Source organism: Sarcophilus harrisii, chromosome 3 (assembly GCF_902635505.1).
Source record: "Sarcophilus harrisii chromosome 3, mSarHar1.11, whole genome shotgun sequence".
In the NCBI taxonomy this organism is placed as follows: domain Eukaryota; kingdom Metazoa; phylum Chordata; class Mammalia; order Dasyuromorphia; family Dasyuridae; genus Sarcophilus; species Sarcophilus harrisii.
The window spans coordinates 502430288-502444497 of NC_045428.1; the positions used below are offsets into that span (position 1 = coordinate 502430288).

A 14210-nucleotide genomic window follows, 5' to 3' on the forward strand; every position below is an offset into this window, starting at 1 on the left:
TAATTTTAAATCACTATGAAAGTAGAAGCTGCTATTTCAACAGATTCCACAGAGTAAATTAGAAAGAGCATTAACTGGAATCAGGAGACCTTGGTTTAGAAATTATCTCTGACAGTAACTGTGTGATGTGCCCTACTTGAACTCTCTGAGCTTTAATTTCTCCATCTCTGAAAAAGATTGAATATTTCTACTCCTATTTCTTACAGTGCTTTTAAAAAGAAAGTACTTTGTAAGTCTTAAAATATTGTATAAAAAGTATAGTATTATTGATTTATGTACTTTGCTATATTCTGGGGCTGTAAAGATTAAAAAGTATCCAGAAAAATTATACACTCCTATATTATTGCCCCTAGAGCAATTACAGCTTGATAGAAGACATATACCATATACAATAAATGAGTTTGAAACAAAATAGAATGCGATGAGGGCAGATAAATCTATACTATGTGATGAGAAGGAAGAAATCACTTTGAAAAAGGCTTCCTGAAGGACATAGCCCTGGAGTTGGCTGAGTCTTGAAAGAAGAAAGATTAACAAGTAGAAAGGAGGAATGAATGTCTGTTCTGGTAGACAACCTGTGGGAATTTTATAAGGGCTAAGTGCTCAGATCAAATTTGGGAAACTGCTGGTAGTCCAGCTGGACATAGAGCATGGAATCCTTGAAGGAGAAGAAAATGAAGGCAGGCTGGAGCCATGCTCTGAAAGGCCTGAAATCTAAGTTTCATGTTTTATCTTAAAGGGAAGGAGCCTGTGAATTGTTTTTGAGCCAAAGAATGATATGGCTAAATATGAATTTAGGAAAGCTTCATGGTGAAGAGGGAGAGATTAGGAGTAGGGACACTAGTGTATTGGGCTGTTACAATAAGATTGTAGGCAAAGGCAATAAGGACTTTAGCTAGGCTGGTGAGATTGGGAGAAGAAAGGAGGAGAGATATCAGACTTCATCAGTCTGACTAGCACATACTACTAGATCTCTCCTAGACTTTTTTGGGAATATTCTTGGTGTCAAATAGTCCTGAAATTTGTTTTTTGTTTTTTCAATACTAGCATACACCAAATGCTGTAAGTAATACTTAAACCCTGGACTAGGAATTAAGAGAGCCCTTGTTGTAGCACCAGTTCCACCACTAACATCATCTAGATCAAAGTTTTCCTTTACCTTTTTATGGCTTCATTTTTTTTCAAACAAAGTATTAAGACTTGGTGGCCTCTAAGATCCCTTCTAATACTGTCTAAATTTAATTAGTGATTGGGGTCATGTTGAATTTATTTGGGTTTTACTTGACTTAGGATTTACTTGACTCTGGATAATTTGTCCTTCTGTTCCAGTAGAAGAGGGTTTTATGGGGACATATTGATATATGAGACAAGCCTAAGTTTCAGTGCTAGGCTTTGCAGTTTATTAGGGATATAATATGGTGGTCACTTTATGCCTTTGGTCCTCAGTTTTCCCCTCTATAAAGTCTGAAGTCCTTACAATGATGCTACCTCATAGCATCATTGTAAAATTTCAAGTGCTATCTAAATGGAAGCTGCTATTTACTCTTTCTTATCTGTCAAAAGAGAGGGTTAGACTAAGTGACCTCCAAAATTAACTCCAGCTCCAAGTCTTTGATCCTTTTAAAGAGATGCCCATGTAAGAAAGTCAGCTTGGCTGATTCAATGGATTTCTGAATTCCTGATTCAATCAACTTATAAAATCTACTCTAAGTCTTAAAGTCATTCTGTTGCTGAAGAATGAAATAAGAACTTGAAGGGAATAGAATGTGGGCTGTCATGGTTCTGCTTTCATAGCAAATTAATTTAAATTTGATTCTGAAAACAGGTATCAAAATGAGCAGAACTGTATTTTGTTTATGGAAGAACAAAAAGTATATAGACGAGGACTTTGTTATTAAGAAACAGCTTCCTTTGATTTCATACTTATGTTGAAAAATATCTTCCCTCCTTTGTCAATAGGGCATCCAGAAATTGGCTAGTCAATACCTGAAGAAAGATTGGCCTGGAATAAAAGCTGATGAGCGGAATGATTACAGGTAATTCAGCAAGTGGGTCTTGACTTTTTTTTTTAATGGCAACTTTTTTGCTTTCCATTTCACAAACTGACATTTTAATTCCCTGAGGAAAGATAGTACCTTTACTGAATGACATTAAAATTATATATCTTTCTAAAAATCTAGAAGATTTTATAGCTAAAGCCTATCATTAGAGATGTACTGAAATTGGATAAATCCTTCCAGAAAGATGAAACAGGGTTTGGGAAAGAAAGGAAAGTTTACATGCTTTGTTACATCATTTTGTTATATCATTCACTCCTAAAAGTTCAGTTATCAACTCAATGTAGTTTCATAAGCTCCTAGGTTTATAACCTTGGTATTTTTCTTGTTCCCTATCCCCTGTATTTGGCAAATATGACCACTTCTCTCTACTCACAGAGCCATCCCATTAGTTTAGTCTCTCATCACCTCTTACCTAGATTATTGCACTATACTACTACTTGTTTCAGGTCTCTCCTACCTTCAGTTTGTCCCCCAGACTGTTGCCAAAGAGATTTTCCTTAAGTATAGATCTTAATATTTAATCCCCTACTGAAAAAAGTTCCCTATTGCCTTTAGGATCAAACATAAACTCCTCTTTTTAGTATTTAAAACCCTATATAGCCCGACTCCCTTATTTTGTTACTCCTACTTCTACTCTTCAGTCCTCCAAAAATAATATTCTTTCTCTTCATCAGAAATAGCCCAAGGTCATAAGTATTTGAAACGGGATTTGAACTCAGGTCTTCCTGTCATCAGTGAGGCAATTAGGTGGGACAGTATATAGAGTGATGGGCCAGGAGTTAAGAAGAAAGACCTAAGTTCAGAAGTGATTCAGATCACCATCTTTCTCCTGAATTGTTGTAATAGCCTTCTGATTCATCTCCCTGCCTCATATTTCTCCTGTTTGAAATCCATATGGCTGCCAAAGTAATTTTTCTGAAATGTAAGTTTTGACCACATTGATCCCATACTTAGTAAATACTAATAACTCCCTATTATCCCTAAGATCAAATTTTATTTCATCTTTATCTCATCTTTTTAAAAAATTCTACTTTTGTACAAGTTTTATAATACATATAATTATCACTATAATAACTATGCATAATTTATGAATAAACAAATCCATGCATATTTAAGATACATATTCAATTTTTTTAAACTGATGGGTATCTAAAATATTTGGATATTTTTATTCTGTAAATTAAAAAGCAAATCCTAAACCTTGTCATTCAAAGCCTTTACAATTAGCTCTATTTCTAGCTCCATTTCCCTCTACTGTCCTTCCTCTACACAGACTTCCCTCCTATCCCTGGAATACAAGGATCTCCATCTAGTATCTTAAAAGGACATACATTTTATCTCCATAGATTAATTACTTTTCTTTAAAAGCCCAGCTTAGGTGCTTTCTTTCTCTTTTATGGATCTTTTCCTGATTTCCCCAAGGTCAAAAATTACCTCCTCTGGAAATTTCTTATTCAGTTTATCTATTATAGACTGCATAATACCCAGTGCCTGATGCATAGTAAATAACAACTGCTTGTTAACCCACTAATAGCCCCTTGGTCTTGTTGAATTCTTTATTAGAGAAGTATAAACATCTCTTAATACATGAAGCATACTCTCCCCTAAATTATGTAAGTCAAGGAGGAAAGTGCCCAAACTTAAAGTGCTTTGTCTATAGCACCCATGTTAGCATCAGGGTAGCTAAGTGGCTTGGTAGGCAGAATGCCTCACCAGGAAGACCTGAGCTCAGGGGCAGCTCACTTACTAGCTGGATGACCCAGAGCAAATCACTTGGCACTCAATTTTCTTCAGTTTCTTCACCCAATAAATGGAGATAATGCCAGCTTCTACCTCAAAGGGTTGTTGGGATCCAATAATGTAAAGCACATTGCACAAGTGCCTGGCATATAGTAAATGCAATGTAAATGTTAGTTGTAAATTAATCCAAAAGGAGGAAAGAACAAATGCACAGAACATAGGCCCATTTTCATGGGATGAATGTTGGAAGTAGTTTGGGAAGTAGAGGGGTCCAAAATCTCTTTATCAAGAGATTTATAGCATGTTTCTCATTTGATTACAACCAGACAAGAAAAGGAAATTCCTGTGTCAGTTTGTCTTTTTTTTTTAAGTATTCTCAGTTCTGGCTCAGCCACCTGTAGAAAAGTTCCTTTTCTTGACATGGTATAGGAACCAGAAACAGAATACCTGCCTGTGCCCTGGATCAAGGAACAAAGCCCTTCAATTACATTTCATCACACTTTACCAGACACATTCTTCCTTGCCTCTTTCACACGAACAGCCCCAAACAGAATCCTGCATATGATCCAAAGATAAAGCTACAACAGGTCCTACTTATACTGCCTCAGATGGGAAACTCCTTGTGAGTAAGCTTTTATCTTTTTACATCCTCTATCATTGATTTCAGGCTTTGTATTGAATTCAGTTGAGGTTCTGTATGTGAAAGAGCTTTAAAAACTGCTCCCATACAAATGTATGAAGTAATTAGTCAATAGATAAATCACTTTCTAAAAAGTGGCTTGAAGTATGGAAATGAAAAGCAGTTGGGAATATCTAGTAAGAGCTGGTAAGAATGGTTTTGCCTCACATCTTGCCAAGCTTACCCAAAAGATGTTAATCTGGAAAGGAAAACTGATGGAGAAAATTACCCAAGCCTATCCAACACATCAGATACCCCAGAAAATAGCCATATTGTAGGGAAAATATCAATAGAGACACCTAAGAATTCACAGGAAACAAAATCCATAGCTTCAGATGATTATGCAGATGCACAAAGCATGGATGTAACACTAAAGTAAGCCATATAGCTTAATATAAGGAAGCAAATTCAACCTATTAGGACTCACTAAAACATGGTAAAATGAGACCAAATTCTAGAATTACCTCTAGAAGAGGATACCTTATTAAAAGTAAATAGGATGGGTAAAGTGGGAAGGAGGGGGATCAGCATAGTAATATGATATAGTAAGGATTAAGGATATGTCCTCATGAGAATAAAGATGGTGTAGAGAAGTGAAGTATGGAGGAAATAATTTGGATGGAGATCAATGGAGAAAGAAATAGAAGTGATAGCTTCAGTAGAACATACTACAGACCAGTTGGACAGAAAGAAAATAAAATAAGCGAATAGTTTAAGAAACAGATTTACAGTCCTGGTACAGAGGAGTGATAAAATAGTGATAGAGACTTTCTGTTATCTAGACTTTTAATGGAATATTTCCTTTGCTAAAAGCAGAGCAACTCTTAAGTTTTGCCTTAATGATTTTAAAAGTTAGTAAGACCAAGGAAAGGAGCTTCTGCTTTGGATAAGATTCTTCTTTTTTTCCCCCCACTTAATAGTATTTTATTTTTTCTAATTACATGTAAAGATAGTTTTCAACATTCAATTTTGTAAGTTTTTGAGATCCAAATTTTTTCCCTTCCTCCTCCCCAGTACAGCAAATAATCTGATATAGGTTATACATGTACTATAATTTTAAATGTATTTCCATATTAGTCATTTTATGAAAAAAAATCAGAATAAAAAGGAAAAACCATAAGAAAGAAAAAAATGGTGACAAAATTATGCTTTGATCTGCATTCAGTTTATATAGTTCTTTCTCTGGATATAGATGGCATTTTCCATCACAAGACTTTTAGTATTGATCACTGTAGTTCTGAAAAGAGCTAAGTCGATCATAGTTGATCATCAGACAGTCTTACTGTTACTATATGCAATGTTCTCTGGGTTCTATTCACTCACTGTCAGTTCCAAGTTTTTCTAAAATCTGTCTGCTCATCCTTTCTTAGAGCATATTAATATCTTATTACATTCATATATCCCAACTTATTTAGCTATTTCCCAATTGAGACCCCCTTCCCCATCAATTTCCAATTCCTTGCCACCACAAAAAGAGCTGTTATATATTTTTTGCATTTGTGAACCTTTTTCCCCTTTTTAATTGTCTCTTTGGAGTTTAGATCTTGTGTTGGCACTGCTGGATCAAAGATACCCTTTGGGTATAGTTCCAAATTCCTCTCCATTATGGTTGGATCAGTTCACAACTCACCAATATTCATTAGTGTTCCAATTTTCCCATATCCCCTCCAAAATTTATCATTTTCTTTTTCTGTCATCTTGGACAGTGTGGTAGGTGTGAGGTGATACCTCAGAGTTGTTTTCATTTGTATTTCTTAATAGTGATTTAGAGAAATGATTCTTCTAATAAGGGGTTGTTAGTTCCTGAGTTGGAAATTATAGGAATCTTGATAGGGAGTGGGGTTATCAGAAGTGGACAGTAACACTGTGTTTTAGGTTTTGTTATAAAAAGTATAGTCTGACATTTACCATAAATAGAGGAAGAACAGATTTTGAAGGATTTTTTTTAAAAAGAATACATAGAATCCATTGATTAACATTCTCTAGCAGTCTACTTAGGAGTGATGGAAAATACAGAAGCCATTCTGAAGAAGATTTTCTACAGTGTGAATATTAGTGTGGCTACACAGAAATCATGAAACAATTTATTAGATTTTATAAAGAAATCTACACAGAAATAAGGGCAAGTTAAGAGAGGGTGAATACAAAGTTTTGACAAAGTTCTGTAAAAATAATACTGTGTCAAGATGGCTAAAGTTTAGAATAATTAAGCTTTGATCAGTACCAGTTAGGAAAAACTAAGAACTGAAAGTTTTTAAAGTGATGTTGAAGAAAAGAAATAAGATCAAAGAAAGGATAAAGACCATTGCTTGTTGTGAGTGGCATTGGGATATCAAAAAGGGGAGAGATGCTTAATTAATTCATTCTTTTGCTTCTAAATATTCCATTTTTAATGCTACAATTTTTGGTGCTACTTAATGGCAATGAAACATGGAATAGAAATCTCTAAAGTAATTAAAAATTAATATCACACAGAGGTTAATGGAGAAACATGTGGTGGATGTGAGTAGGTTGTAACATATAACCAATGAGGCAGTTGGATGAAGGACAGGAATGAGGTATGTCATCACAAAATGATTGGAAGATTATATGGGTTAGTCATATGGTAGGATGAGGGATAAAGAACTAGAGTATATCCTCACAATAGAATGAGAAAATGAAAAAGGTCATCAACACATTAAGTGGATCTCTATGATGTTATGGGAAGACAAGTACAAGAGTCTCACAGGATAGAAAGGCATAGATTTTACAATCTAAACTGTTGAAGAGAACTTCTGAATCACTGAGATTACAGATACAATTTAAGTATTTGATTTTTTCAAGGAAAATGATATTTGGTAAGGATAAAAATAGGTTTTAGGCAATAGAATCCCAAGACAATAATGCCTGGTGTTTATGTAGTGCTTTAAAGTTTGCATAATGTTTTCTATGATATGGTAATTAAAAGAATTCTATGAGGGGGATATACTGCAGGTATTCTCGTTTTACAGATGTGGAAACAGTCTCAGAGAGGTTTAAGTGACTGACATATGATCACACAGTGTCTAAAGTGGAAATTGAATCAAGTCTTCATGACTTCTATCCACTGTACCACAAAAAACTTTCAGTAGACAAGATAAATCAACAGAATAGTCATAGAACATCTGCTTACCTTGATTAATCAGTTAGTCATTATTAACTGCCTATTATGTATGTCAAACTGGGCTAGACATCAGGAATATTAGTGCATAGAGTGAAACAATTTTATACATTATCAGATCCAGATGTACTTCATCTAAGTACTGAAATGACTAGGCAGAAATGATTGTTAAGACATTTTGAGTGAACTTCAGAAGATTGTAGAGGTTTTCATTAAAAAAAAAAAAAAGGAAAAACCTATGAAAAACTTTAAATATCTTGGAGTCATTTTTCCAAGGCACATTGAAGACATACATTATTGTAACCATAAAACACTTATTAAAAATAATGGAGGGGGATATTCATTCTTCATAATTGAGTTATGCAGTATAATGAAAATGAAGTTACTGTTTAAATTAATCTATAGATTTGATTATCCCAATCAAAATACCTAGAAAATACTTTATATGGATAAAAGGATAAAATTCATTTAAAGAGACACTGTTGTCTAATATCTCAAGGAAAATAATTGGGGGGAGGAGAACAAATGAAGAGAAAATAAATACCCCACTTTTCAAACCACTTACAAACAATAATCATCAGAGCTATTTGATACTTATTAATTATAAAGTACATTCTTGGAACAGACTAAACCAGGAAGAATCTAAAACAAGCTAATTCAGCAACCCAATATTCAATAAACTTGAAAGCATTAATTACTTGGAGAACTCTCTATTTGATAAGAACTGTTTGGGAACTTAGAAATAAGTTTGACAAAAATTAGGTTCAGATTAAAATCTTAGATCATATGCTACAATAAGCTAGATTAATATAATCAGTGACTATTTTGTCTTATGAACTTAATCTATTCCACTGATCGACTACCGTATTTCTTAGCAGTACCAAATGATTTTGATGATCAGTGTTTTTTAATATAGTTTTAGGTCTGGCACAGTTAGGCCACCTTCATTGGCAATTTTTTTTTCATTTATTCCCTTGAAATTCTTGACCTTTTGTTCTTCCAGATGAATTTTATTATTTTTTCTAGATCTGTAAAATAATTTCTTAGGAGTTTGATATGGCACTAAATAAGTAAATTAATTTAGGTAGTAATGTCATTTTTATTATATTCACTCAGCCTACCCATGAGCACTTGATATTTTCCCAGTTGATTAGATCTGACTTTATTTGTGTGAAAAGTGTTTTATAGTTGTTGTGTTCATATAGTTCTTGACTTTGTCTTGGCAGATAAATTCCCAAATATTTCATAATATTGACAGTTATTTTAAATGGAATTTATCTCTGTTTCTCTTGCTGCTGGTTTGTTGACAATATATAAAAATGCTGACGATTTATGTGTATTTATTTTGTATCCTGCAACTTTGCTAAAGTTGTGAATTGTTTCTAGTGGTTTTTTAGTTGCTTCTCCAGGGTTCTCTAAATATACCATCATATCATCTGCAAAGAGTGATAATTTTGTTTCCTCATTACCTACCCTAATTTCTTTAATCTCTTTTTCTTCTCTTATTGCCATTTATTAATTGGAAAATGGCTTGAATTATTATAAATTTGAGTAAATTCTCTATATAGTTTAGAAATGAGCCCTTTACCAGAACCCTTGAATGTAAAAATTTCCCAGTTTATTGCTTTGGTGGTCTCTTCTTGGCAAAGACACTGGGGTGCTTTACCATTTTGTTCTCCAGCTCATTTTACAGGTGAGGAAACAGAGACAAAGCGGGTTCAGTGCCTTGTCTGGGATCCCATAGCTAGGAAGTGTCTGAGGCTGGATTTGAACTTCGGAAAAGGAGTCTTCCTGACTCTAGGTTTGGTGCTCCATCTACTGGGCCTAACTGCCTTGAGGAAATTGAGACTCAAAGAGGTTTAGTGTCTTCCCCATGATCACATACCTAGTAAGCATCAGAAGCAGGATTTCAATCCATATCTTCCTGATTCTGATCTCAGAATTCTTTCAATTTAAATTCAATTTAAAATCTGCTCTTCTCATTGCTAACGTTTATTTGATACTTTCAAATTCACAAAACACCTAACCTATGTTATATAATTTTCTCACAACTCTCTGAAATAAGTAATGTTTTTACCCTCACTTTACAGATGAGAAAAAAGGCCTAGAAATTGTGAGTTGCCCAGGGTCACATAACTAGTAAGCACTTCAAATGAACTTCAAGACATTGAAGGTCTTCTAGACTCCCAGGATTAGCTCACTATGCCACCTCCTAAAGTTCTTAAGAAAGTCATTCATACTATTTTTGTGGAAAAGATGGAGAGAGATGATCTAAAAGTGTGGTAACAAACTCAAGTAGAAACAGGAGCCACCTGGACTAATCTTCATAAGCATCATTGTAGGCCACATAATGATTTAATTTTTAAAATGTAACATCTTTGTTTTTTATATTGTTTATTTTATTAAACATTTCCCAATTATATTTTAATTTAATTTAATTTTAATATAACAATTTGAATTGTTTGTGCCTCCATTGGTTTAAACTATAGGTATAATAGAATGAATTTGGAAATTTGAAAGGCCAGTAGTAGTCATTTTGGGTTAAATGGAAGCTATTCATGAAGTATTCTTTCTTCTCTCCTTCCCATCTCATTTCATTCAGATGCCTTCCCTCACTGTCTTCTCTTTTGTCCCAGTCAAAAATGAAGAGGTAGCTCTTCTCTTTGCCTAGCCAAAGCAATCCCTTCTCCATTCATCCCTAATCCAATTCCATCCTGTCTTCTAACAGATTAGCTCCTCTGTCATTACTGAATGTCTCTCACAAATCTTGAATCTTTCCTATCAATTGATGCTAACTCATATCTCTCTCATCCTTTAAAAAAATCTCACTTGATCTGTCCTTCCCCTTTAGCTAGCATCCAGTATGTTTTTTTCCTTTCATGACTGAACTTCTCAAGAAATCCATCTACATTTCCTCTTCTCTTAGACCCATTCAATTGAAATTGATGTCCTTCAAGTTACCAGAAGTCTCTTAGTTGCCAGACCTAATGATGTAGTCCACATCTCTCTTGACCTGTCTGCAGTCTGACCTGTTGGTCCTTGATACTGTCTTCTCTCTCAGGCTTTCATGATGTTGCCCTTACCTGGTTCTGTTCTTTCTCACTCAGCTTTGCTGGATCTTAACTCAGATAATCCCATCTAAGGTCCCCAGGGCTCCATCTGAGCCTCTTCTCTTCTCCCTGTACATTGTTTTACTTGGTGATATCATCACTTCCCATGAATTCAATGATAATTTCTATGCAGATAACTCTCAGATCTATTTATGAAGTCTCAATTTCTCTTCTAAATCTTCAGTCTTACATTTCCAACAGCTAGGTAACACAGTAGATAGAGCACTGGTCTTGTAGTCAGGAAGATCCAAGTTCATATCTGGCCTCAGGTAATTGGTATGTCACCCTGTGCAATATCTGCCTCTGTTTCTTTAACTGTAAAATGGGGAAATAATAGCATCTATTTCCCAGGGCTATTATGAAGATCAAATGAGATAATATTTGTAGCAGCATGGTGCCTGACACATATTTAGTGCTTATTAAATACTTGTTTCCTTTCTTCTTCTTTTCCTACCAGATGTTTTTACCTCTAAAACTGATCCTTTTTATATACTTCTTTTTTACTGTGGAAGACCCTAGCAACATTATGCTCCATATTCTAACCCAACTGACCTAATAGCTATTCCCTTAATTTAGCAGTTCTTGTATGCCTTCTGTGTTTAGAATGATCTCCTTTTTTACTTCTACCTAGTAGGATCATTATCAAGTTTCCAGGGTCATCCCAGGTAACAGCTCTTACATTAAATCTTTCCTTTTGTCTCAAATTCTCACTTTCTTTTCCACCTGAAATCTTTTTTCACTTTTTTTTTCATAAATATTGTATTGCCTCAGTTGAATGTAAACTTCCTGAATGAAGCAACTTTTTCATTTTGTCTGTCTCCAGTACCTAATACTACATAGACTTTTGATAAATAATTGAATTAAAAGAATCATATAAACCACAGAAGCAGCAGCTCCATTTGTTAATCAGAAATCCTTGTTTCTTGGGACCTCCATACTTGAACAATACAATAACATTCCTAACTTATGACCTAAGTCCTTTTAAGGAAGATGCAATCCTTATCAGTATCATTTTAGTGTAAGGGGCATTTGATTGTTTTGTAATTTGAATATGTTATACTCCTAATATGGTATATTTATGTGATATTATGGTCATCCAAAATATGTAATAAGTTGAATCACCCCAAAAGAGTTTCAAGCCATACAATAAAATACAATTAATCATATGTTATTTGTTGTTCTTGAATCATTTCAGTTTTATCTAATTCATTGTGATCTCAGTTGGGATTTGTTTAGGGTTTGTTTTTGTTTTTGTTTTTGTTTTTTGGCAAAGATAACATTTTCTTCTCCAGCTCATTTTATAGATGAGGAATCTAAGGCAAACAGAATTAAATGACTTGCCCATGGTCACATAGCTATTAAGTGTCTGAGATTGGATTTGAACTTAGGCCTTCCTGACTCTAGGCCCAGAAGACCTGAGTTCAAATGTGACACCAATTCAGTAATAAATATGGTTAAACTATAAAGTAATGCTATTTCTCAACAAGTTTACAATTATAATCAAGACTACATTATTTCTACTCTTTTGTGAATAATACTTAATAATGCTCTTTATGAGACTTTAAGATTTGCAGAGCATTTATATTGGAAAGCATTTGAAATAAGTAGTACGAGGATTATTTTCATCAGTTTACATGGAGGAAATTTTGACTTTAGATAACTGATAGGATAACTGTGGAGCACATTGCTAATATTGGAGCAAAGAAATGGTTACCTTTCTTCCTTACTAATTCTTGTGTCCCTCTCTTGGTTTTAGGAGCATGTATCCTGTTTGGAAATCATTTTTAGAGGGAACTATGCAGGTGGCCCAATCCCGAATCAATATCTGCGAAAATTATAAAAACCTTATTTCAGAACCTGCCAGGACAGTGAGAAACTTAAAGGAACAACAGCTAAAAAGGGTAATATTTCCATTTTTGTCCCATATTCCCCCTTCTCCTTTCATCCCATCGAAGACTTGAAGTAGCTTTAAAAAATACTAATGATAAATTTATAATTAATACTTTGTCAAATTAGAGTTGTAAACCACAAGTGTACAAATATACCTTTTTACATGACATTTTTATTATGTTTAGGTTTGAAATGGAACATTTTATAAAAGTTTTTCCATTTAAATGAAAGCCCTCTAATTATATACAGCATCTCTGCTCATATGAGTTGGATGTTTTTTCCCTGGAACCCTGTGAACCTTCACCTTAGATGCATGGTAAAAGACATTATCTTCTGATTGGCTGAGGGAATACTGAACTATAAAACTACATACCTATATAAATGGAGAAGGGAATTCTTCAGAGATGTCCAGAGAATCTCATACCTGTCTTGGATGATGGGTTAGAGAAGGAGGAAATATTCAGCCACTCCCTCCTCTGGCTCTCCACAGAAGTTAGAAATAGGAATCTTCCTTAGAAAGGTGGTCCAGAATTATATCTATCCAATTAGTATTGGTAGTAGAGAGGTACAGTACTTTAGTTTCTTTCTTTCTTTTTTTTGGCAAGGCAATTGGGGTTATGTGAATTTCCCAAGGTCACACAGTTAGTAAGTGTTAAAGTGTCTGAAAATAGATTTGAACTCAGGTTCTCCTGATTTCAAGGCTGTGTTCTATGCACTGTACTAGCTGTCTCAGTTCAGTACTTTAGAGCTCAGGATAAAAGCCACTTTCTTTAATCATTCTCAGAAAGGGATGGTACTACTTTTAGCCAACTGTCAGCAGTATAATTCTCTCCCATCACACAATGATTAGACAAAAGATTATCACACATAGTTAATATACTTATTTATCAGTATAAACCAAAAACAGATATTGGGGAAGTTATACTGAATAGAAGAGACCAAAGAATACACTAGATGAAGTTGAATAAATGAGATGAGATTTCTGCTCCCAAAGAAAAAGAATACTGTGACCAAGGGGAGGCTGCTCTTAGCACTGAAAGTCAAAGATTGTGGGCCAGATCCCTGTATGACTGTGACTGAAAAGTTTTCTCTCCTATTCAAAAATATGAGCTTGTTTCTCTCAATTTCTTCTCCTGAAGTACTTTAACTATTTCTGAAGTGTGTTGTCTTGTAATCTAGTATTCTTTCAGCCAGTTAGCAGTCACATCATCTTCTGTGATTATAGCCTACAGTTTTACAACATCTTCCAGAACTCATTCATGTTGTTACACCTTTACTATGTTTAATATTAATAATTAAGCTGATTTAATAATTTCAGTCAGCACTAGAGAGCCTTCTTATTTTGTGATCTAATGAAATGGCACAAGGGAAGCATTTTGCAAATCTTAAAGTTCTTTAAGTATTGGTTACTATTGGCTACTTTTATTATATGGAGTTATGTATATTAAAAATCATAAAGTCTTTTCATTGATCATTTCAAGGATAATGCCACTAATAATCATTTCCCTTGAATTACTCATCTAGTATGAAGAATCAGAATTGCTTCTGATTGGAAGTAATAGAGCAGGAGTCACATGACCTAAATCCTACTG

At 34.3% G+C, this 14210-nt stretch overlaps 1 protein-coding gene across 2 annotated transcripts in view; it reads left to right on the forward strand.

The window, feature by feature from the left end:
* FCHSD2 (FCH and double SH3 domains 2) overlaps positions 1–14210 on the forward strand; it is a 354207-nt gene that overhangs the window by 152221 nt on the left and 187776 nt on the right. For both annotated transcript variants that reach the window (XM_031961492.1, XM_031961491.1), the window contains exons 4-5: positions 1960–2036; positions 12485–12629. In XM_031961492.1, the coding sequence (XP_031817352.1) occupies positions 1960–2036; positions 12485–12629 (222 nt within the window). The remainder of the gene's footprint in view (positions 1–1959; positions 2037–12484; positions 12630–14210) is intronic.